We start from the raw sequence: 24,194 nt of genomic DNA, 5'->3' as shown, positions 1-24,194 counted from the left end.
AGCATTTAGGTGCCAAATAATGTGGGCGTCTTATTTGGCGCTAAAAAAAATATGGGCGTCGCTTTTGTCTCCACATTATTTAAGTCTCATTTTTCATTGCTTCTGGTTGCTAGAAGCTTGTTCCTTGGCATTTTTTCCCATTCCTGAAACTGTCATTTAAGGAATTTGATCAATTTTGCTTTATATGTTGTTTTTTCTCTTACATATTGCAAGATGTCTCACGTTGCATCTGAGTCAGAAGATACTTCAGGAAAATCGCTGTCTGGTGCTGGAACTACCAAAGCTAAGTGTATCTGCTGTAAACTTTTGGTAGCTGTTCCTCCAGCTGTTGTTTGTATTAATTGTCATGACAAACTTGTTAATGCAGATAATATTTCCTTTAGTAAAGTACCATTACCTGTTGCAGTTCCATCAACATTTAATGTTCAGAGTGTTCCTGATAACATAAGAGATTTTGTTTCTGAATCCATCAAGAAGGCTATGTCTGTTATTCCTCCTTCTAGTAAACATAAAAAATCTTTTAAAACTTCTCTTTATACAGATGAATTTTTAAATGAACATCATCATTCTGATTCTAATGACTCTTCTGGTTCAGAGGATTCTGTCTCAGAGGTTGATGCTGATAAATCTTCATATTTATTTAAAATGGAATTTATTCGTTCTTTACTTAAAGAAGTACTAATTGCTTTAGAAATTGAGGATTCTGGTCCTCTTGATACTAAATCTAAACGTTTAGATAAGGTCTTTAAATCTCCTGTGGTTATTCCAGAAGTTTTTCCTGTTCCTGGTGCTATTTCTGAAGTAATTTCCAGAGAGTGGAATAATTTGGCTAATTCATTTACTCCTTCTAAACGTTTTAAGCAATTATATCCTGTGCCATCTGACAGATTAGAATTTTGGGACAAAATCCCTAAAGTTGATGGGGCTATTTCTACCCTTGCTAAACGTACTACTATTCCTACGGCAGATGGTACTTCGTTTAAGGATCCTTTAGATAGGAAAATTGAATCCTTTCTAAGAAAAGCTTATCTGTGTTCAAGTAATCTTCTTAGACCTGCTATATCATTGGCTGATGTTGCTGCAGCTTCGACTTTTTGGTTGGAAACTTTAGCGCAACAAGTAACAGATCATGATTCTCATAATATTATTATTCTTCTTCAACATGCTAATAATTTTATCTGTGATGCCATTTTTGATATTATCAGAGTTGATGTCAGGTTTATGTCTCTAGCTATTTTAGCTAGGAGAGCTTTATGGCTTAAAACTTGGAATGCTGATATGTCTTCTAAATCAACTCTACTTTCCCTTTCTTTCCAGGGTAACAAATTATTTGGTTCTCAGTTGGATTCTATTATCTCAACTGTTACTGGTGGGAAAGGAACTTTTTTACCACAGGATAAAAAATCTAAGGGTAAAAACAGGGCTAATAATCGTTTTCGTTCCTTTCGTTTCAACAAAGAACAAAAGCCTGATCCTTCTTCCTCAGGAGCAGTTTCAGTTTGGAAACCATCTCCAGTCTGGAATAAATCCAAGCCTTCTAGAAAAGCAAAGCCAGCTTCTAAGTCCACATGAAGGTGCGGCCCTCATTCCAGCTCAGCTGGTAGGGGGCAGGTTACGTTTTTTCAAAGAAATTTGGATCAATTCTGTTCACAATCTTTGGATTCAGAACATCGTTTCAGAAGGGTACAGAATTGGTTTCAAGATAAGACCTCCTGCAAAGAGATTTTTTCTTTCCCGTGTCCCAGTAAATCCAGTGAAAGCTCAAGCATTTCTGAAATGTGTTTCAGATCTAGAGTTGGCTGGAGTAATTATGCCAGTTCCAGTTCTGGAACAGGGGCTGGGGTTTTATTCGAATCTCTTCATTGTACCAAAGAAGGAGAATTCCTTCAGACCAGTTCTGGATCTAAAAATATTGAATCGTTATGTAAGGATACCAACATTCAAAATGGTAACTGTAAGGACTATCTTGCCTTTTGTTCAGCAAGGGCATTATATGTCCACAATAGATTTACAGGATGCATATCTGCATATTCCGATTCATCCAGATCACTATCAGTTCCTGAGATTCTCTTTCCTGGACAAGCATTACCAGTTTGTGGCTCTGCCGTTTGGCCTAGCTACAGCTCCAAGAATTTTTACAAAGGTTCTCGGTGCCCTTCTGTCTGTAATCAGAGAACAGGGTATTGTGGTATTTCCTTATTTGGACGATATCTTGGTACTTGCTCAGTCTTTACATTTAGCAGAATCTCATACGAATCGACTTGTGTTGTTTCTTCAAGATCATGGTTGGAGGATCAATTCACTAAAAAGTTCATTGATTCCTCAGACAAGGGTAACCTTTCTGGGTTTCCAGATAGATTCAGTGTCCATGACTCTGTCTTTGACAGACAAGAGACGTCTAAAATTGATTTCAGCTTGTCGAAACCTTCAGTCACAATCATTCCCTTCGGTAGCCTTATGCATGGAAATTCTAGGTCTTATGACTGCTGCATCGGACGCGATCCCCTTTGCTCGTTTTCACATGCGACCTCTTCAGCTCTGTATGCTGAATCAATGGTGCAGGGATTACACAAAGATATCTCAATTAATATCTTTAAAACCGATTGTACGACACTCTCTGACGTGGTGGACAGATCACCATCGTTTAATTCAGGGGGCTTCTTTTGTTCTTCCGACCTGGACTGTAATTTCAACAGATGCAAGTCTTACAGGTTGGGGAGCTGTGTGGGGATCTCTGACGGCACAAGGAGTTTGGGAATCTCAGGAGGTGAGATTACCGATCAATATTTTGGAACTCCGTGCAATTTTCAGAGCTCTTCAGTCTTGGCCTCTTCTGAAGAGAGAATCGTTCATTTGTTTTCAGACAGACATTGTCACAACTGTGGCATACATCAATCATCAAGGAGGGACTCACAGTCCTCTGGCTATGAAAGAAGTATCTCGAATTCTGGTTTGGGCGGAATCCAGCTCCTGTCTAATCTCTGCGGTTCATATCCCAGGTATAGACAATTGGGAAGCGGATTATCTCAGTCGCCAAACGTTGCATCCGGGCGAATGGTCTCTTCACCCAGAGGTATTTTTTCAGATTGTTCAAATGTGGGAACTTCCAGAAATAGATCTGATGGCGTCTCATCTAATCAAGAAACTTCCCAGGTATCTGTCCAGATCCCGGGATCCTCAGGCGGAGGCAGTGGATGCATTATCACTTCCTTGGAAGTATCATCCTGCCTATATCTTTCCGCCTCTAGTTCTTCTTCCAAGAGTAATCTCCAAGATTCTGAAGGAATGCTCGTTTGTTCTGCTGGTAGCTCCGGCATGGCCTCACAGGTTTTGGTATGCGGATCTTGTCCGGATGGCCTCTTGCCAACCGTGGACTCTTCCGTTTAGACCAGACCTTCTGTCGCAAGGTCCTTTTTTTCCATCAGGATCACAAATCCTTAAATTTAAAGGTATGGAGATTGAACGCTTGATTCTTGGTCAAAGAGGTTTCTCTGACTCTGTGATTAATTCTATGTTACAGGCTCGTAAATCTGTTTCTAGAGAGATATATTATAGAGTCTGGAAGACTTATATTTCTTGGTGTCTTTCTCATCTTTTTTCTTGGCATTCTTTTAGAATACCGAGAATTTTACAGTTTCTTCAGGATGGTTTAGATAAGGGTTTGTCCGCAAGTTCCTTGAAAGGACAAATCTCTGCTCTTTCTGTTCTTTTTCACAGAAAGATTGCTAATCTTCCTGATATTCATTGTTTTGTACAAGCTTTGGTTCGTATAAAACCTGTCATTAAGTCAATTTCTCCTCCTTGGAGTTTGAATTTGGTTCTGGGGGCTCTTCAAGCTCCTCCTTTTGAACCCATGCATTCATTGGACATTAAAATACTTTCTTGGAAAGTTTTGTTCCTTTTGGCGATCTCTTCTGCCAGAAGAGTCTCTGAATTATCTGCTCTTTCTTGTGAGTCTCCTTTTCTGATTTTTCATCAGGATAAAGCGGTGTTGCGAACTTCTTTTCAATTTTTACCTAAGGTTGTGAATTCCAACAACATTAGTAGAGAAATTGTGGTTCCTTCATTATGTCCTAATCCTAAGAATTCTAAGGAGAAATCGTTGCATTCTTTGGATGTTGTTAGAGCTTTGAAATATTATGTTGAAGCTACTAAATCTTTCCGAAAGACTTCTAGTCTATTTGTTATCTTTTCCGGTTCTAGAAAAGGCCAGAAAGCTTCTGCCATTTCTTTGGCATCTTGGTTGAAATCTTTAATTCATCATGCCTATGTTGAGTCGGGTAAAACTCCGCCTCAAAGGATTACAGCTCATTCTACTAGGTCAGTTTCTACTTCCTGGGCGTTTAGGAATGAAGCTTCGGTTGATCAGATTTGCAAAGCAGCAACTTGGTCCTCTTTGCATACTTTTACTAAATTCTACCATTTTGATGTGTTTTCTTCTTCTGAAGCAGTTTTTGATAGAAAAGTACTTCAGGCAGCGGTTTCAGTTTGAATCTTCTGCTTATGTTTTCATTAAACTTTATTTTGGGTGTGGATTATTTTCAGCAGGAATTGGCTGTCTTTATTTTATCCCTCCCTCTCTAGTGACTGGAAAGATCCACATCTTGGGTAGTCATTATCCCATACGTCACTAGCTCATGGACTCTTGCTAATTACATGAAAGAAAACATAATTTATGTAAGAACTTACCTGATAAATTCATTTCTTTCATATTAGCAAGAGTCCATGAGGCCCACCCTTTTTGTGGTGGTTATGATTTTTTTGTATAAAGCACAATTATTCCAATTCCTTATTTTATATGCTTTCGCACTTTTTTCTTATCACCCCACTTCTTGGCTATTCGTTAAACTGATTTGTGGGTGTGGTGAGGGGTGTATTTATAGGCATTTTGAGGTTTGGGAAACTTTGCCCCTCCTGGTAGGAATGTATATCCCATACGTCACTAGCTCATGGACTCTTGCTAATATGAAAGAAATGAATTTATCAGGTAAGTTCTTACATAAATTATGTTTTTTCTTTGTCCTAATCCTAAGAATTCCTCAGAAAGGCTTCTTCACAATTTCGAAGTTTGTTCCGTTTTCAGATTCTAAGAGAGGGCAGAAAGCAACTACAGTTTTTTTATTCTGGGGGGGAAGCCATGTTTGGAGGAAGCCGGATTCGTCATTGGTGACGTATGAAGAGACTTGCGACAGGCGGGGGAAGCGCTGGAGCGGCTTCCAGAATAAAAGGTAAGTATTTGTACAAAAACGGTGAAATGTAAACTTTGATGAATGAAAGTGCCCCTGTTTTTAATAGTATTTTTAAAACCGGGCACTGAAGTTTACCTTCAATTTAAGAATGATGCTTCTTTTGATCTATTTGGTCTTCTTTGCATACTTTTACTAAATTCTACCATTTTGATGGTCTCGCTAATTCTGAGGCAGCTTTTGGTAGGAAAATCCTTAAGGCAGTGGTCTGGGTTTTTTTTGCCAGTGAGTCATTTTAAATATATACAGTAGATATATATATATAATAAAATAAAAATTAAACCTAATCCCTATGAAAATTAAAAAGCCCCCCCCCCCCAAAAAAAACACCCCTTAATCTAATGCTAAACTACCAATAGCCCTTAAAATTGCTTTTTGTTAGGGCATTGCCCTAAGTTAAACAGCTCTTTTGCAGTTACAAAAAAGTCCCCCCTAACAGTAAAACCCACAAAACCACCAAACCCCCCAAAAGAAATAAACCTAACACTAAAAAAACTAAACTATCCATTGCCCTCAAAAAGGCATTTGTATGGGCATTGCCCTTAAAGGGACAGTCAACACCGATGAAAACTTTATCCCATACCTTAGATCAAGCAAAAAAAAGAGCCTGCACCGCATCCCATCTTCAATAACACTAACGTTAGGGGGCTAATCTTCAATGAACATTTAATTAACAGCGGCAGATATGGCCGCCAAACTCCTCCCCCTGTTACGTAGGAGGCTTCTTGTTTTAAATCCATACTCGTTCACAGGGACACTATTCTATTTCTAATGCGCACGCTCGCTATTAGAAATAGAGCAGTGTCTCCGTGAACGCGGCTAAAGAATCTAGCCGAGGATTTGATTCGCATTGGCTGAAGACTTAGAGAAGAAGCCTCCTACGTAACAGGGGGAGGAGTTTGGCGGCCATATCTGCCGCTGTTAACTAAATGTTCATTGAAGATTAGCCACCTAACGTTAGTGTTATTGAAGATGGGATGCGGTGCAGGCTCTTTTTTTTTGCTTGATCTAAGGTATGGGATAACGTTTTCATGGGTGTTGACTGTCCCTTTAAAAGCTCTTTTGCTGCCCATCCCTAATCTATATATATATATATATATATATATATATATATATATATATATATGTATTTAAAAAAAAAACCTAGGTCTAACCCCCAAAAATTTTAAAATTAAATCTAAGTTTAAATTAAGCTGTTTAAATCAGCCAATAGTATTTCAGTAGCTATCATCCTATTGGCTGATTTCAATTTGAAGAATCAAATCAACCAATAGGAATTCAAGGGACGCTATCTTTAATCCACGGTCGCTAGTCTTCAGTTCCGCCGTCGCCGGTCTTCAGTTCCGCTGTCCTGGATGAAGAAAGAAGAGGTCCCCGCTTGGAAGAAGACTTCACCGCATGGAAGAGGACCTTCTCCGCCGGACTTCAGGACCCTTGAGTATCTATTTGGGGCTTTAGTGATAGTTTTTTTTTTGTTTGTCTTTTTAGATTAGTGATTAGGTATTTTGAGGTTTGGGAAACTGTGCCCCTCCTTGTAGGATTGTATATCCCATACTTCACTAGCTCATGGATTCTTGCCAATATGAAAGAAATTAATTTATCAGTTATGTTCTTACATAAATTAAGTTGTTTTCTCCAACATAGGTGTGTCCGGTCCACGGCGTCATCCTTACTTGTGGGATATTCTCTTCCCCAACAGGAAATGGCAAAGAGCCCAGCAAAGCTGGTCACATGATCCCTCCTAGGCTCCGCCTACCCCAGTCATTCTCTTTGCCGTTGTACAGGCAACATCTCCACGGAGATGGCTTAGAGTTTTTTAGTGTTTAACTGTAGTTTTTTATTATTCAATCAAGAGTTTGTTATTTTGAAATAGTGCTGGCATGTACTATTTACTCAGAAACAGAAAAGAGATGAAGATTTCTGTTTGTATGAGGAAAATGATTTTAGCAACCGTCACTAAAATCCATGGCTGTTCCACACAGGACTGTTGAGAGCAATTAACTTCAGTTGGGGGAACAGTGAGCAGTCTCTTGCTGCTTGAGGTATGACACATTCTAACAAGACGATGTAATGCTGGAAGCTGTCATTTTCCCTATGGGATCCGGTAAGCCATGTTTATTACGATCGTAAATAAGGGCTTCACAAGGGCTTATTAAGACTGTAGACTTTTTCTGGGCTAAATCGATTCATTATTAACACATATTTAGCCTTGAGGAATCATTTTATCTGGGTATTTTGATATAATAATATCGGCAGGCACTGTTTTAGACACCTTATTCTTAGGGGCTTTCCCAAAGCATAGGCAGAGCCTCATTTTCGCGCCGGTGTGGCGCACTTGTTTTTGAGAGGCATGGCATGCAGTCGCATGTGAGAGGAGCTCTGATACTTAGAAAAGGCTTTCTGAAGGCGTCATTTGGTATCGTATTCCCCTCTGGGCTTGGTTGGGTCTCAGCAAAGCAGATACCAGGGACTGTAAAGGGGTTAAACTTCAAAACGGCTCCGGTTCCGTTATTTTAAGGGTTAAAGCTTCCAAATTTGGTGTGCAATACTTTTAAGGCTTTAAGACACTGTGGTGAAAATTTGGTGAATTTTGAACAATTCCTTCATGTTTTTTCGCAATTGCAGTAATAAAGTGTGTTCAGTTTAAAATTTAAAGTGACAGTAACGGTTTTATTTTAAAACGTTTTTTGTACTTTGTTATCAAGTTTATGCCTGTTTAACATGTCTGAACTACCAGATAGACTGTGTTCTGAATGTGGGGAAGCCAGAATTCCTATTCATTTAAATAAATGTGATTTATGTGACAATGACAATGATGCCCAAGATGATTCCTCAAGTGAGGGGAGTAAGCATGGTACTGCATCATTCCCTCCTTCGTCTACACGAGTCTTGCCCACTCAGGAGGCCCCTAGTACATCTAGCGCGCCAATACTCCTTACTATGCAACAATTAACGGCTGTAATGGATAATTCTGTCAAAAACATTTTAGCCAAAGTGAACACTTATCAGCGTAAGCGCGATTGCTCTGTTTTAGATACTGAAGAGCATGACGACGCTGATAATAATATTTCTGAAGGGCCCCTAACCCAGTCTGATGGGGCCAGGGAGGTTTTGTCTGAGGGAGAAATTACTGATTCAGGGAACATTTCTCAACAAGCTGAACCTGATGTGATTGCATTTAAATTTAAGTTGGAACATCTCCGCATTCTGCTTAAGGAGGTATTATCCACTCTGGATGATTGTGACAAGTTGGTCATCCCAGAGAAACTATGTAAAATGGACAAGTTCCTAGAGGTGCCGGGGCTCCCAGAAGCTTTTCCTATACCCAAGCGGGTGGCGGACATTGTTAATAAAGAATGGGAAAGGCCCGGTATTCCTTTCGTCCCTCCCCCCATATTTAAAAAATTGTTTCCTATGGTCGACCCCAGAAAGGACTTATGGCAGACAGTCCCCAAGGTCGAGGGAGCGGTTTCCACTTTAAACAAACGCACCACTATACCCATAGAGGATAGTTGTGCTTTCAAAGATCCTATGGATAAAAAATTAGAAGGTTTACTTAAAAAGATGTTTGTTCAGCAGGGTTACCTTCTACAACCAATTTCATGCATTGTCCCTGTCGCTACAGCCGCATGTTTCTGGTTCGATGAGCTGATAAAGGCGGTCGATAGTGATTCTCCTCCTTATGAGGAGATTATGGACAGAATCAATGCTCTCAAATTGGCTAATTCTTTCACCCTAGACGCCACTTTGCAATTGGCTAGGTTAGCGGCTAAGAATTCAGGGTTTGCTATTGTGGCGCGCAGAGCGCTTTGGTTGAAATCTTGGTCGGCTGATGCGTCTTCCAAGAACAAGCTACTTAACATTCCTTTCAAGGGGAAAACGCTGTTTGGCCCTGACTTGAAAGAGATTATCTCTGATATCACTGGGGGTAAGGGCCACGCCCTTCCTCAGGATCGGCCTTTTAAGGCAAAAAATAAACCTAATTTTCGTCCCTTTCGTAGAAACGGACCAACCCAAAGTGCTACGTCCTCTAAGCAAGAGGGTAATACTTCTCAAGCCAAGCCAGCTTGGAGACCAATGCAAGGCTGGAACAAGGGAAAGCAGGCCAAGAAACCTGCCACTGCTACCAAGACAGCATGAAATGTTGGCCCCCGATCCGGGACCGGATCTGGTGGGGGGCAGACTCTCTCTCTTCGCTCAGGCTTGGGCAAGAGATGTTCTGGATCCTTGGGCGCTAGAAATAGTCTCCCAAGGTTATCTTCTGGAATTCAAGGGACTTCCCCCAAGGGGGAGGTTCCACAGGTCTCAGTTGTCTTCAGACCACATAAAAAGACAGGCATTCTTACATTGTGTAGAAGACCTGTTAAAAATGGGAGTGATTCATCCTGTTCCATTAAGAGAACAAGGGATGGGGTTCTACTCCAATCTGTTCATAGTTCCCAAAAAAGAGGGAACGTTCAGACCAATCTTAGATCTCAAGATCTTAAACAAGTTTCTCAAGGTTCCATCGTTCAAGATGGAAACCATTCGAACTATTCTTCCTTCCATCCAGGAAGGTCAATTCATGACCACGGTGGATTTAAAGGATGCGTATCTACATATTCCTATCCACAAGGAACATCATCGGTTCCTAAGGTTCGCATTCCTGGACAAACATTACCAGTTCGTGGCGCTTCCTTTCGGATTAGCCACTGCTCCAAGGATTTTCACAAAGGTACTAGGGTCCCTTCTAGCTGTGCTAAGACCAAGGGGCATTGCTGTAGTACCTTACTTGGACGACATTCTGATTCAAGCGTCGTCCCTTCCTCAAGCAAAGGCTCACACGGACATTGTCCTGGCCTTTCTCAGATCTCACGGATGGAAAGTGAACGTGGAAAAGAGTTCTCTATCTCCGTCAACAAGGGTTCCCTTCTTGGGAACAATAATAGACTCCTTAGAAATGAGGATTTTCCTGACAGAGGCCAGAAAAACAAAACTTCTAGACTCTTGTCGGATACTTCATTCCGTTCCTCTTCCTTCCATAGCTCAGTGCATGGAAGTGATCGGGTTGATGGTAGCGGCAATGGACATAGTTCCTTTTGCGCGCATTCATCTAAGACCATTACAACTGTGCATGCTCAGTCAGTGGAATGGGGACTATACAGACTTGTCTCCGAAGATACAAGTAAATCAGAGGACCAGAGACTCACTCCGTTGGTGGCTGTCCCTGGACAACCTGTCACAAGGGATGACATTCCGCAGACCAGAGTGGGTCATTGTCACGACCGACGCCAGTCTGATGGGCTGGGGCGCGGTCTGGGGATCCCTGAAAGCTCAGGGTCTTTGGTCTCGGGAAGAATCTCTTCTACCGATAAATATTCTGGAACTGAGAGCGATATTCAATGCTCTCAAGGCTTGGCCTCAGCTAGCGAGGGCCAAGTTCATACGGTTTCAATCAGACAACATGACAACTGTTGCGTACATCAACCATCAGGGGGGAACAAGGAGTTCCCTAGCGATGGAAGAAGTGACCAAAATCATTCTATGGGCGGAGTCTCACTCCTGCCACCTGTCTGCTATCCACATCCCAGGAGTGGAAAATTGGGAAGCGGATTTTCTGAGTCGTCAGACATTGCATCCGGGGGAGTGGGAACTCCATCCGGAAATCTTTGCCCAAGTCACTCAGCTGTGGGGCATTCCAGACATGGATCTGATGGCCTCTCGTCAGAACTTCAAAGTTCCTTGCTACGGGTCCAGATCCAGGGATCCCAAGGCGGCTCTAGTGGATGCACTAGTAGCACCTTGGACCTTCAAACTAGCTTATGTGTTCCCGCCGTTTCCTCTCATCCCCAGGCTGGTAGCCAGGATCAATCAGGAGAGGGCGTCGGTGATCTTGATAGCTCCTGCGTGGCCACGCAGGACTTGGTATGCAGATCTGGTGAATATGTCATCGGCTCCACCTTGGAAGCTACCTTTGAGACGAGACCTTCTTGTTCAGGGTCCGTTCGAACATCCGAATCTGGTTTCACTCCAGCTGACTGCTTGGAGATTGAACGCTTGATCTTATCGAAGCGAGGGTTCTCAGATTCTGTTATCGATACTCTTGTTCAGGCCAGAAAGCCTGTAACTAGAAAGATTTACCACAAAATTTGGAAAAAATATATCTGTTGGTGTGAATCTAAAGGATTCCCTTGGGACAAGGTTAAGATTCCTAGGATTCTATCCTTCCTTCAAGAAGGATTGGAAAAAGGATTATCTGCAAGTTCCCTGAAGGGACAGATTTCTGCCTTGTCTGTGTTACTTCGCAAAAAGCTGGCAGCTGTGCCAGATGTTCAAGCCTTTGTTCAGGCTCTGGTTAGAATTAAGCCTGTTTACAAACCTTTGACTCCTCCTTGGAGTCTCAATTTGGTTCTTTCAGTTCTTCAGGGGGTTCCGTTTGAACCCTTACATTCCGTTGATATTAAGTTATTATCTTGGAAAGTTTTGTTTTTAGTTGCAATTTCTTCTGCTAGAAGAGTTTCAGAATTATCTGCTCTGCAGTGTTCTCCTCCTTATCTGGTGTTCCATGCAGATAAGGTGGTTTTACGTACTAAACCTGGTTTTCTTCCAAAAGTTGTTTCTAACAAAAACATTAACCAGGAGATTATCGTACCTTCTCTGTGTCCGAAACCAGTTTCAAAGAAGGAACGATTGTTGCACAATTTGGATGTTGTTCGCGCTCTAAAATTCTATTTAGATGCTACAAAGGATTTTAGACAAACATCTTCCTTGTTTGTTGTTTATTCCGGTAAAAGGAGAGGTCAAAAAGCAACTTCTACCTCTCTTTCTTTTTGGATTAAAAGCATCATCAGATTGGCTTACGAGACTGCCGGACGGCAGCCTCCCGAAAGAATCACAGCTCATTCCACTAGGGCTGTGGCTTCCACATGGGCCTTCAAGAACGAGGCTTCTGTTGATCAGATATGTAGGGCAGCGACTTGGTCTTCACTGCACACTTTTACCAAATTTTACAAGTTTGATACTTTTGCTTCTTCTGAGGCTATTTTTGGGAGAAAGGTTTTGCAAGCCGTGGTGCCTTCCATTTAGGTGACCTGATTTGCTCCCTCCCTTCATCCGTGTCCTAAAGCTTTGGTATTGGTTCCCACAAGTAAGGATGACGCCGTGGACCGGACACACCTATGTTGGAGAAAACAGAATTTATGTTTACCTGATAAATTACTTTCTCCAACGGTGTGTCCGGTCCACGGCCCGCCCTGGTTTTTTTAATCAGGTCTGATAATTTATTTTCTTTAACTACAGTCACCACGGTACCATATGGTTTCTCCTATGCAAATATTCCTCCTTAACGTCGGTCGAATGACTGGGGTAGGCGGAGCCTAGGAGGGATCATGTGACCAGCTTTGCTGGGCTCTTTGCCATTTCCTGTTGGGGAAGAGAATATCCCACAAGTAAGGATGACGCCGTGGACCGGACACACCGTTGGAGAAAGTAATTTATCAGGTAAACATAAATTCTGTTTTTTTATGTAATGATTCAGATAGAGCATGCAATTTTAAGCAACTTTCTAATTTACGATTATCAATTTTTCTGTGCTCTCTCTATCTTTATTTAAAAAGCAGCAATGTAAAGCTTAAGATTCTGCCCATTTTTTGTTGAGAACCTGGGTTATGCTTGCTTATTGGTTTGCTAAATGTAACCACCAATAAGCAAGCACTATCCAGGGTCCTGAATCTAAAGTTGGCTGGCTCCTAAATTTTAAATTTCTGCTTTTTAAATAAAGATAGCAAGAGAACAAAGAAAAATTAATAGTAGGCGTAAATTAGAAAGTTGCTTAAAATTGCATGCTCTATCTAAATCATTAAAGAAAAAAGTGGGTTTAGTATCCCTATAATGTTAAATTACATACAATTTATGAAACATCTTAATCCATGTTAAAGGGACATAAAACCCCAATTTTTTTTCTTTTGTGATTCAGATAGAGCATGCAATTTTAGATCTTGGTATCTTTTGTTGAAAATCAGGGACATAAGCTCAGGAGCCTGCCCATGTTTGGAGCACTATATGGCAGATGTTTTGCAAGAATGCTATCCATTTGCAAGAGCACTAGATGGCAGCACTATTTCCTGCCATGTAGTGCTCCAGATGCCTACCTCGGTATCTCTTCAACAAGGAATATCATGGGAACAAAACCAAATTTGATAATAGAAATAAATTGGAAACTTTTTTAAATTTGTATGCTCTGTCTGAATCACAAAATAACTTTTGTGGGTTACGTATCCCTTTAAGTAGTATTTATATTCTAACATAAACATAACGTTTATGATGTTCCTGGCTTTGTTTTCTCTTCCAGAATGGGAAGTGCCTTACTGTCCCGGTTTGACCTAGTATTTATCTTGCTTGATACTCCAAATGAAGATCACGATCATTTGCTCTCAGAACATGTAATGGCCATGCGATCTGGTGCTAAAGATAATGTGCAAAGTGCAAATATAACACGTACTAATACCCAAGAATCAAACACTTCAATCCTAGAGGTACCATCAGAAAGGCCCTTGAAAGAAAGCCTAAAGGTAAAAAACATTGTCTCCTATTTACATGATTTTTTTTTATAATCAGTAGAACTATAACAATATATAAATGCAGATTGCAATTGCTATAATAAAATCTCCATATATACATTTTGTTACAGGGATATTAAAGTCATTGTTGTTGCAGTTAGAAGAGGGCATTTCAATATATATTTAACTTGTTTGGTTTTTGGAGGGAAAGGAAACGCATTTAAAAGAACATTAAACACTAAAAACATGTTATAAACATATTATAGAGGTTATTCCCCGCCTCTTTCTAGTCATGGTTTCCGCTATGTTGAAATCTATCTTTCACTACATTCCAGTGCTGACCAGTAGGCACATGTGCAGTAATTCTCCTCAGATACCTGCAGTGTAACCTAGGTTCCAAAAAAAACATGATTAGAGGGAGGTGCATGAAATGTAATTAGCGTTTTGTGTCCCTTTAAATCAGGGATGAGGAACCTTGGCCCTCCAGATGTTTCAGAACTACATTTCCTATTAAACTCGACTAGACTTCAGAGTGCCTAAGCTTCATGGGTAATGTAGTTCTGAAACATCAGGAGTGCCAAGGTTTCCCATCCCCGCTTTAAATAGTGCTATTTAATACTCATAATAGAAAGTTGTAGAGGATAGTGTTCTTGTAAAGCAGCTGCAGTATTGCAAAGAAGAAAATGTGCCGTTTTGGTGCAAAAAATGTAATGTTTTTAATGTTTTCTTTGCTAGAACATGTATAAAGTTTTACATTTTAGACAATATATTTTTTTGTAGAGCTAGTAAATATTAATGATTCTTAAATGATTTATCTGCTTTAATCAGGTTCGGCGTGGTGAGAATTTTGATGCAATACCACATCAACTGTTACGAAAGTATATTGCATACGCTCGACAGTATGTGCACCCAAAACTGTCCCCAGACGCAGCGCAAGTTCTGCAGGTCTTCTATCTGGAACTGAGAAAACAGAACCAAGGCATAGACAGTACTCCTATTACTACAAGGCAACTGGAATCTTTAATACGTCTTACAGAGGTAACAAGTGAATTACACTGACTAGATTACAATAAATTACAGTACAAAAAATGAAAGTGTTTTATATTAGTTAAGAACATTGCTATAAAGCAAACAAAATAAATGGTAATGAAGCAAGAGAAAAGTGACGATTCACAAAAATATAGGAAAAAAAAATAATAATAATAAAAACTTAAATGTATATTTGCTCTTCTGCTTAATAGGCTCTATCTTGGTCTTGTATAGCCAGTGCAAAGTAATAGGTAATTCACCTGAATTTAAACCAAGGTTTTTAATTTCACATGTAGTTACTTATACCTTTAGACTACAGAGGAATTTTATTCTTCCATCTATTAGGCTCTTTCTTGAACTTTAGTTAACTAATACATGATTGTTTCAAAAAGATTAACAGAGAGACCATATAGCATATTATTATTATTAATAATAATAATAATGCCTTTAGTGAAGTTTAGTGTATGAGTTTACTTGCAGAAGAGGTAGGTGTCTGTATTGCTTGTAGTGAAGTTTAGTGTATGTTTGCTTGCAGTAAAGGTAGGTGTCTGTATTGCTTGTAGTGAAGTTTAGTGTATGAGTTTAATTTCAGGAGTGGTAGGTGTCTGTATTGCTTGTAGTGAAGTTTAGTGTATGAGTTTAATTGCAGAAGAGGTAGGTATCTGTATTGCTTGTAGTGAAGTTTAGTGTATGACTTTGCTTGCAGGAGAGGTAGCTGTCTGTATTGCCTTTAGTGAAGTTTAGTGTATGAGTTTGCTTGCAGAAGAGGTAGGTGTCTGTATTGCTTGTAGTGAAGTTTAGTGTATGAGTTTGCTTGCAGTAAAGGTAGGTGTCTGTATTGCTTGTAGTGAAATTTAGTGTATGAGTTTGCTTGCAGGAGAGGTAGGTGTCTGTATTGCTTGTAATAAAGTTTAGTGTATGAGTTTGCTTGCAGAAGAGGTAGGTATCTGTATTGGTTGTAGTGAAGTTTAGTGTATGTTTGCTTGCAGTAAAGGTAGGTGTCTGTATTGCTTGTAGTGAAGTTTAGTGTATGAGTTTACTTGCAGGAGAGGTAGGTGTCTGTATTGCTTGTAGTGAAGTTTAGTGTGTGAGTTTGCTTGCAGGAAAGGTAGGTGTCTGTATTGCTTGTAGTGAAGTTTAGTGTATGAGTTTGCTTGCAGGAAAGGTAGATGTCTGTATTGCTTGTAGTGAAGTATAGTGTAGGACTTTGCTTGCAGGAGAGGTAGGTGTCTGTAATGCTTGTAGTGAAGTATAGTGTAGGACTTTGCTTGCAGGAGAGGTAGGTGTCTGTATGGCATGTAGTGAAGTTTAGTGTATGAGTTTGCTTGCAGGAAAGGTAGGTGTCTGTATTGCTTGTAGTGATGTTTAGTGTATGCATTTTCTTGCAGGAGAGGTAGGTGTCTGTATTGCTTGTAGTGAAGTTTAGCGTATGAGTTTGCTTACAGGAGTGGTAGGTGTCTGTATTGCTTGTAGTGATGTTTAGTGTATGCGTTTTCTTGCAGGAGAGGTAGGTGTCTGTATTGCTTGTAGTGAAGTTTAGCGTATGAGTTTGCTTGCAGGAGTGGTAGGTGTCTGTATTGCTTGTAGGGAAGTTTAGTGTATGGGTTTGCTTGCGGGAGAGGTGGGTGTATATTGCTTGTAGTGAAGTTTAGTGTATGAGTTTGCTTGCGGGAGAGGTAGGTGTCTGTATTGCTTGTAGTAAAGTTTAGTGTATGAGTTTGCTTGCAGGAGAGGTAGGTGTCTGTATTGCTTGTAGTGAAGTTTAGCGTATGAGTTTGCTTGCGGGAGAGGTGGGTGTATATTGCTTGTAGTGAAGTTTAGTGTATGAGTTTGCTTGCGGGAGAGGTGGGTGTATATTGCTTGTAGTGAAGTTTAGTGTATGAGTTTGCTTGCGGGAGAGGTAGGTGTCTGTATTGCTTGTAGTGAAATTTAGTGTCTGAGTTTGCTTGCAGGTGTTACATGTAGAAGAAATTGCTATAATGTATCAGGTGCCACTGGGTTAGTGCCAAAAGGGTTACTCTCCCATGCACAATTATCACTTGGTGTGAATAAAGTCTTTAACTTTTATATTATATTTACATTTCTATTATATGTTTTACCACCAGCCAAACTACAATCTCCATCACAGTATTATTTATTTATGTTTCCGTCATCATTTCTTTTCTCCAAAAGAGTATTTTCCTTTTTATATTTTAGCATTTGTCTATTTTGTTATATTTGTTAGATACGTCATTCCGTCAATTCAGTCTATAATTTATCTAACTTGTAGGTCAATCACAATCCTTTAGAAATACTTAAATGATTTTTGACAGAAAAACTCCATTATAAAGTCTAAGGAGATTTTTTTTATAGATAAATCATTTTATAACCTTTTCTAAAGGCTTGTGAGTGATCCCTTGATGTTTGTTCACTGATTTTTATTTTTAAGGCTCGAGCGAGACTGGAATTGAGGGAAATGTGTACAAAAGAAGATGCAGAAGATGTTGTTCAAATAATGAAATACAGGTGATTTATTTTTATATAAAAGCTTAAAATGTTTTATACAGCTGTGTTGTACAAATGTATTTAGCATTGTTTTACATTATGTTACGATAATGCCATCAAATTGCAATGGCCTGTAAAATGGTTGTATCTTTTTGTTTTGTTTAAAGGGACACTTTATTGCAATGTTTTCCCTTAATGTGTTTAAAAAGACTTGCTAATGGAGTGCATTGTTTTTAATTTATCGAAAATGTTCCTTTAAGTTTATTTATGCATTTGAAATTGTTAGTTTTGCCACCCATAACAAATATTCCTTTTGTATATAGAGAGATAAGCAGGTCCGCTTTTCCTGCATGCTCTACATATTTTAATTAAGGGGAAACATATTTTACAATACAGCTTCCTTTTATTCCTGTTTGCATGGGAATTAAGTGGTCACAGTACTGTGAGACAATTTTGACAGAACATACTGCTACCATTAATATAAGGATCTAGTCTTGCTATAACATTTTGTTAGAGGTTTTTATGGGGTATCCCATTCTATGGGGTGTGCAGCAACAGCTTCTTTCCTTCTTAATATGAGGAGAGTCCACAGCATCATTCCTTACTGTTGGGAAATACTGAACCTGGCCACCAGGAGGATGCAAAGACACCCCAGCTAAAGGCTTAAATACTCCTCCTACTTCCCTCATATCCCAGTCATTCTTTGCCTTTCGTCACAGGAGGTTAACAGAGAAGTGTCAGAAGATTTGGAGTAGTTCCTTATGAAGGGTATCTACCCTTCAAAATGGGACTGAAGTTTTAATTAGTCTTGTAAGCCTCTCAGTAAGTGCATTGACGAATGTTGGAGTCTGGAGATGCAGGGAGAGTCTTTCTGCAAACCCATCCAGACTCGTATTAACAGCTCCTAAGCAATCAGTGTTGACGAGTTTCACTGCCTGCTTCCATCACTCAAGTCCATGTAAGCAGCGATGCTACAAGACTGTCACACTTGAGAGGCTGTGTTTTTGTTCCATGGAATAGATTCCGGTAAGATAGTTTAATTTTTTACACATATGTTAATGCCAGAACGTATAGAATCAAGGATTAATATCTCCGGAGGGGGATTATTGAACAGTGGGGATTAAAGGGACACTGAACCCAATTTTTTTTCTTTCGTGATTCAGATAGAGCATGCAATTTTAAGCAACTTTCTAATTTACTCCTATTATCAATTTTTCTTTGTTCTCTTGCTATCTTTATTTGAAAAAGAAGGCATCTAAGCCTTTTTCTTGGTTCAGAACTCTGGATAGCACTTTTTTATTGGTGGATGAATTTATCCACCAATCAGCAAGGACAACCCAGGTTGCTCAACAAAAATGGGCCGGCATCTAAACTTACATTCTTGCATTTCAAATAAAGATACCAAGAGAATAAAGAAAATTTGATAATAGGAGTAAATTAGAAAGTTGCTTAAAATGTCATGCTCTATCTGAATAACGAAAGAAAAATTTTGGGTTCAGTGTCCCTTTAATCACATAAGTTTATTTGATTATGCTGCGACATGTGTGGATGGTTTTTGGGCTCAGGCAGATGTTGGAAAGTACAGGTTTTTACTTTCATTTTTGGAGCTGTGCAGCCTGAAAGGCTTAGCGCTTTTTTTTGCAGGGACGGTCCTGCATTGCGCACCATGTAACCGGGTGTGGTCACACTTTATTTCCTCTTTCCTGACCGTGCGGTTTACCGGAGAAGTAGCAGTTTCTCTGTTTGTCCTGGGTCATAGAAGGTGGTGAGTGCCCCAGCCATCGGGGATATAAAGGTGCAGTTTTTTCTTTTTAATCAATAGTCTGCTTTGTAAACGCAAGCTATGGAGGATTCTGATGCGTTAGAGGGTACTCCCTCTTTACCTAAGTCTAATACCTGTCTATATTGTGAGGAGCCCGCGGTATACCCACCCGCTCAACTATGTTCCACATGCCTTGATAAAGTAATCATGTCAAAGAAGGTTAATAAGTTTGATACCACTGAGCTATCCACTTCTGAGGAGTCTCCGTCCCGTAAGGTACGCACCCTACAGTCATCTCCTAATACACATGCAGCTTCCCGTAGCACTCCTGATCCTCCATCTGGGGCCTTTTACCTCCAGACTTTACTGCGCAGTTACAAACGGCGGTGTCTGCGGCCTTTAGTGCTTTACCTCGTCCTGCTAAGCGCAAGCGAAAGCTCAAATATTGCTATCCTTCCCAGGGGTCATCAACTAGTTTTTTGGATTTATCTGATACAAGATTATCCGATGATGAAGGTGTCTCTGATACTTCAGAGGGCGCTCTTTCTGGGTTGGAATCTGCTGCCTCGAAACCTCCAGCTGCGGAGAAACCAGACATTAGATTTAGGATTGAACATTTACGCTTTCTGTTTAAGGAAGTTTTGGCTATGTTAGAGGTTCCAAATTAGAGGAGTCCAAATTGCCAGAGGAACCCTTGATTCCTAAATTAGATAAGGTCTACGAGGACAGGGTTGTACCATAAACTTTCTTGGTTCCTGTAAAGATGGCGAACATTATTAAGAATGAATCAATTGGAGTTGTAGGGTTCCATCCCCAAGGTGGATGGCGCTATCTCCACGCTTGCTAAACGCGCTACTATATCGCTTGAGGATAGTTAGTCGTTTAAAGAGCCCATGGATTAAAAGATAGAAACTCTGTTAAGAAAGATATTTCAACATTCGCAATATTTGTTTCAACCGGCAGCTGCTGTTGCTGCGGTTGCTGGAGCGGATACCTACTGGTGTGACTCCTTATCTTAGTTGATCAAGGTTGAGGGTCCCCTCAACGTGATCCAGGAAAGAATAAAGGCCTTAAGGGTTGCTAATTCTTTTATTTGTGATGCTCATATGCAGATTATTCGTCTGAATGCTAAGGCTTCAGGTTTTTCTGTTCAAGCCCGTAGGGCACTCTGGCTGAAGTCCTGGTCTGCGGACATGACTTCTAAGTGCAGACTTCTTTCCCTCCCCTTTAAGGTAAAGATTTTATTTGGTCCTAGACTCAATTATCTCCACGGTTACTGGAGGCTAAGGGACAAGGTCCTAATTTTCGTTCCTTTCGTTCTGATCAATCCCAACGTCATTAGCCCTCTGCAAAGCCCGGGCAATCCAAGGGTACATGGAAGCCGGCTCAGTCCAAGAATAAATTCAAGCACAGCAAGAAGCCTGCCGAGACAAAGTTGACATGAAGGGGCGGCCCCCGATCTGGTTCTGGATCACGTAGGGGGAAAACTGTCGGTCTTTTCCGATGCTTGGTTTAGGGACGTGTAAGACCCATCGGTCCTAGAGGTCACAGCTCAGGGATACAAGATAGGTTTCAAGTCTCATTCATCCAGGGGCAGATTCCACCTATCAAACCTGTCTTCCAGGCCAGAAAAGAGAGAAGCATTTCTGGGGTGCGTGAGGGGTCTATCCTCCATAGGAGTCATTGTCCCAGTACCTCTCGCATAAAGAGGTTTGGAATACTATTCAAACCTTTTTGTGGTCCCAAAGAAGGAGGGAACTTTCTGCCCGATTCTGGTCCTAAAATACTTAAACTCCTATCTGTCCCCTCGTACAAGATGGAGATGATAAGGTCCATCCTTCCCTTAGTTCAGGAGGGAAAGTTCATGACCACTATTGGACCACTTCACGTTCCAATCCACAAGGAACACTTCAAATTCCTAAGGTTTGCGTTCCTGGACTAGCACTTCCAGTTTATTGCACTTCCATTTGGTCTAGCTACTGCTCCAAGAGTTTTTACGAAGGTTCTAGGGGCTCTGCTTGCAGTGGCCAGAAACAGAGGTATAGCAGTAGCTCCCTACTTGGACGATATTCTGGTTCAAGCACCATCTTGTCGTCTTGCAGAAGACCATTCAAAATCTCTTTTGTTTCTTCTTCGATTTCATGGATGGAAGATAAACCTAGAAATGAGTTCTCTTATTCCCAGTACCAGGGTGGAATTCCTGACTACTATAATAGACTCCATATCCATGAGGATATTCCTTACAGACCAGAGACGTTACAAGCTCGGTGTATGGAGGTAATTGGTCTCATGGTGTCCAGCATGGAACTCATTCCTTTTGCCAGGTTTCATCTCAGACCACTAGAGCTGTGCATGCTGAGACAGTGGAACGGCGATCATTCAGATCTGTCTCAACATATTTTTCTGGACAACCTGTCGAGAAAATCGCTCTCCTGGTGACTCTGTCCAGATCACCTGTCCCAAGGGACATCCTTCTTAAAACCATCCTGGGAGATTGTGACTACGGACGCAAGCCTATCAGGATGAGGAGCTGTTTGGGGTGCCCGGAAGGCACAGGGCCTGTGGACTCAAGAGGAATCCTTCCTCCCGATCAACATTCTGGAACTTCGGTCAATCTTCAATGCTCTGAAGGCTTGGCTTCTTATGGGTGTGTTCCAGTTTATCAGATTCCAATCAGACAACATAACCTCGGTGGCTTACATCAACCATCGGGGTGGGGGGGGACGAGAAGCTCCCTAGCAATGAAGGAAGTATCTCGGATTCTGGAGTGGGTGGAGGCCCACAACTGCTCGCTGTCAGCAATCCTTATTCCGGGTGTGGCAACTGGGAAGCGGATTTCCTCAGCAGACAATGATTTCATCCGGGGGAATAGTCTCTCCATCCCAAGGTGTTTGCGGAGATTTGCAACAAATGGTGGACGCCGGAGATGGAACACATGGCGTCCCATCTCAATTCCAAGCTACCCAGATATGGGTTGCGGCCCAGGGATCCTCAAGCGGAGCTAATCGATGCATTAGCAGTGCCTTGGAGGTCCAATCTGATTTACATTTTCCCGCCGTTACCACTTCTTCCTCGTGTAGTGGCCCGCATCAAGCAGGAGCAGGCATCGGTGATACTGATTGCTGCATCATGGCCGCAAAAGATGGTTCACGGACCTGGTCAGGATGTCCTCATCTCCTCCGTGGAAGTTACCTTGTCGCAGGGATCTGCGGGAACAGGGTCCTTTTGTTCATCAAAATCTAGATTCTCTGAGGCTGAATGCATGGAGATTGAACGCTTATTCCTAGCCAAAAGAGGTTTCTCTGAGAGGGTTATTGATACTCTCATTCAGGCTCGTAAGCCTGTTACTCATCGCATCTATCATAAGGTGTGGAAAGCTTACTTATTCTGGTGTGAAGAGCGTGGTTTATGTTAAGGCTGCCAGGATACTTTCCTTTCTCCAGGAAGGTCTGGAGAAGGGCCTTTCTGCCAGTTCCCTGAGGGGACAGATTTCGACCCTATCTGTTTTGCTGCACATGAGGCTCGCAGAGCTCCCTGACGTGCAATCTTTCGTTAAGGCTCTGATTATGATCAGACCTGTTTTTCGATCTAATGATCCACCTTGAAGTTTGAATCTTGTTCTTAAGTTTTTGCAACGGGCTCCGTGTAATACTATGCATTCGGTTGACATTGACATAGTGGTCATGAACTTTCCCTCCTGAACATTCGGTTGATCTTATATTTATTTGGGAAGGGACAGAAGGAAGTGCCTTGGATTTTATTAAGTCATTAAATGAGAACGGTATGGGACTGAATTTTACACACAATATTAGTGTAGATAATATTGAATTTTTAGACTTGGTGCTTTATTGGGATGAAGAAGGCCACATATTAACGAAAACTCACTTTAAAACAGTAGATACGAACAGCTATCTGAATTTTAAAAGTAACCATTACAAAGCGTGGAAAAGGAATATACCATACAATCAGTTTTCTAGAATCCATAGAAACTGTACGGATTTAGCTTTATTTGATGAACAAGCAGAAATTTTAAGAACTAGATTTTTGGAAAAAGAATATCCTAGGGATTTAATTGAGGAGGGCTTTTTGAAAGCAAGGAATAAAGATAGGTCTGAATTTTTTGAGAAAACTAAGATTAAAAATACATCTGAACAAAATAGTCCTTATAAAGATAATAAAAATAACAATCTAAGGTTTATAACCAAATATACTTCCAACCACGATAAGATTAAGAGAATAGTCCATAAACATTGGAATATTTTACTTAATGACCCCATATTAAAAAACTGTTTAGATAAAAATCCAATATGTACTTTTAAAAGAGCACCTTCACTAAAAAATAAACTTGCTCCAAGCAAAGTAGTAATGAATAAATATGGAAAGAAGAAAGTTCCAATGGCCAGAAATTGGCTATCTGGTAAAAAAGGATTTTACAAATGTAACCGGGCAAACTGCGGCTTGTGTGCTTTTACCATTGGGGATAAATCTAAATTTGTATCCTTTTCAACAGAGGAGGAATTTGAGATTACCACTTGTTTTTCTTGTGACTCCTCCTTTGTAATCTATTTATTGGAGTGCAAATGCGGCCTGCAGTATATAGGGAGAACCTCCAGACCCCTGAAAAAAAGATGGGGTGAACATACCAGAAATGTGAGAAATTCTTGTATGAAACACAGTGTTTCTAGACATGGAATATGCTGTCATGATGGACAGACAGATATTTATAGCATCTTTCCTATTGAACAGATTGTCCCAAAGTGGGGTAGAAATAGACTAATTGATCTAAGACAAAGAGAAAAGTTTTGGATATGGAAAATGAAAACTTTGAATCCATATGGGCTGAATGAAAATATAGATATGGCAGCTTTCAACTAAACAACCATTAGGAATAATAGATATTATAGAACCAACACATTTTAAGTCAGAACAATATAGTTGTAGTTTATTATCAGACTTCTAGACACTTAGATTCGATATCACAGCTCTAAGTGGAAGTGAAGTTTTTTATATTTGGGATGAGACATGTTTTGGTATAGTTTATTTGGGTCAAGTTTCTTATATTTGGGATGAGACATATTTGTCTACTTACTATGTTATAACAGCTAATTTATGTTAGAAAATTTTAATAAACAACTG

The 24,194-nt window shown here is 40.5% G+C and overlaps 1 protein-coding gene across 1 annotated transcript in view; it reads left to right on the top strand.

Moving 5' to 3' along the window:
• The window catches only part of MCM8 (minichromosome maintenance 8 homologous recombination repair factor), a 465,182-nt gene that overhangs the window by 268,615 nt on the left and 172,373 nt on the right, over nucleotides 1–24,194 (top strand). Inside the window, exons 15-17 of the mRNA XM_053712690.1 lie at nucleotides 13,576–13,795; nucleotides 14,612–14,821; nucleotides 17,241–17,317. Of these exons, the coding sequence (XP_053568665.1) occupies nucleotides 13,576–13,795; nucleotides 14,612–14,821; nucleotides 17,241–17,317 (507 nt within the window). The remainder of the gene's footprint in view (nucleotides 1–13,575; nucleotides 13,796–14,611; nucleotides 14,822–17,240; nucleotides 17,318–24,194) is intronic.

Source organism: Bombina bombina, chromosome 4 (genome assembly GCF_027579735.1).
Source record: "Bombina bombina isolate aBomBom1 chromosome 4, aBomBom1.pri, whole genome shotgun sequence".
Taxonomy (NCBI): domain Eukaryota; kingdom Metazoa; phylum Chordata; class Amphibia; order Anura; family Bombinatoridae; genus Bombina; species Bombina bombina.
The sequence above is the reverse complement of the archived record's forward strand: the minus strand, read 5'-3'. Positions and strand labels throughout refer to the sequence as shown.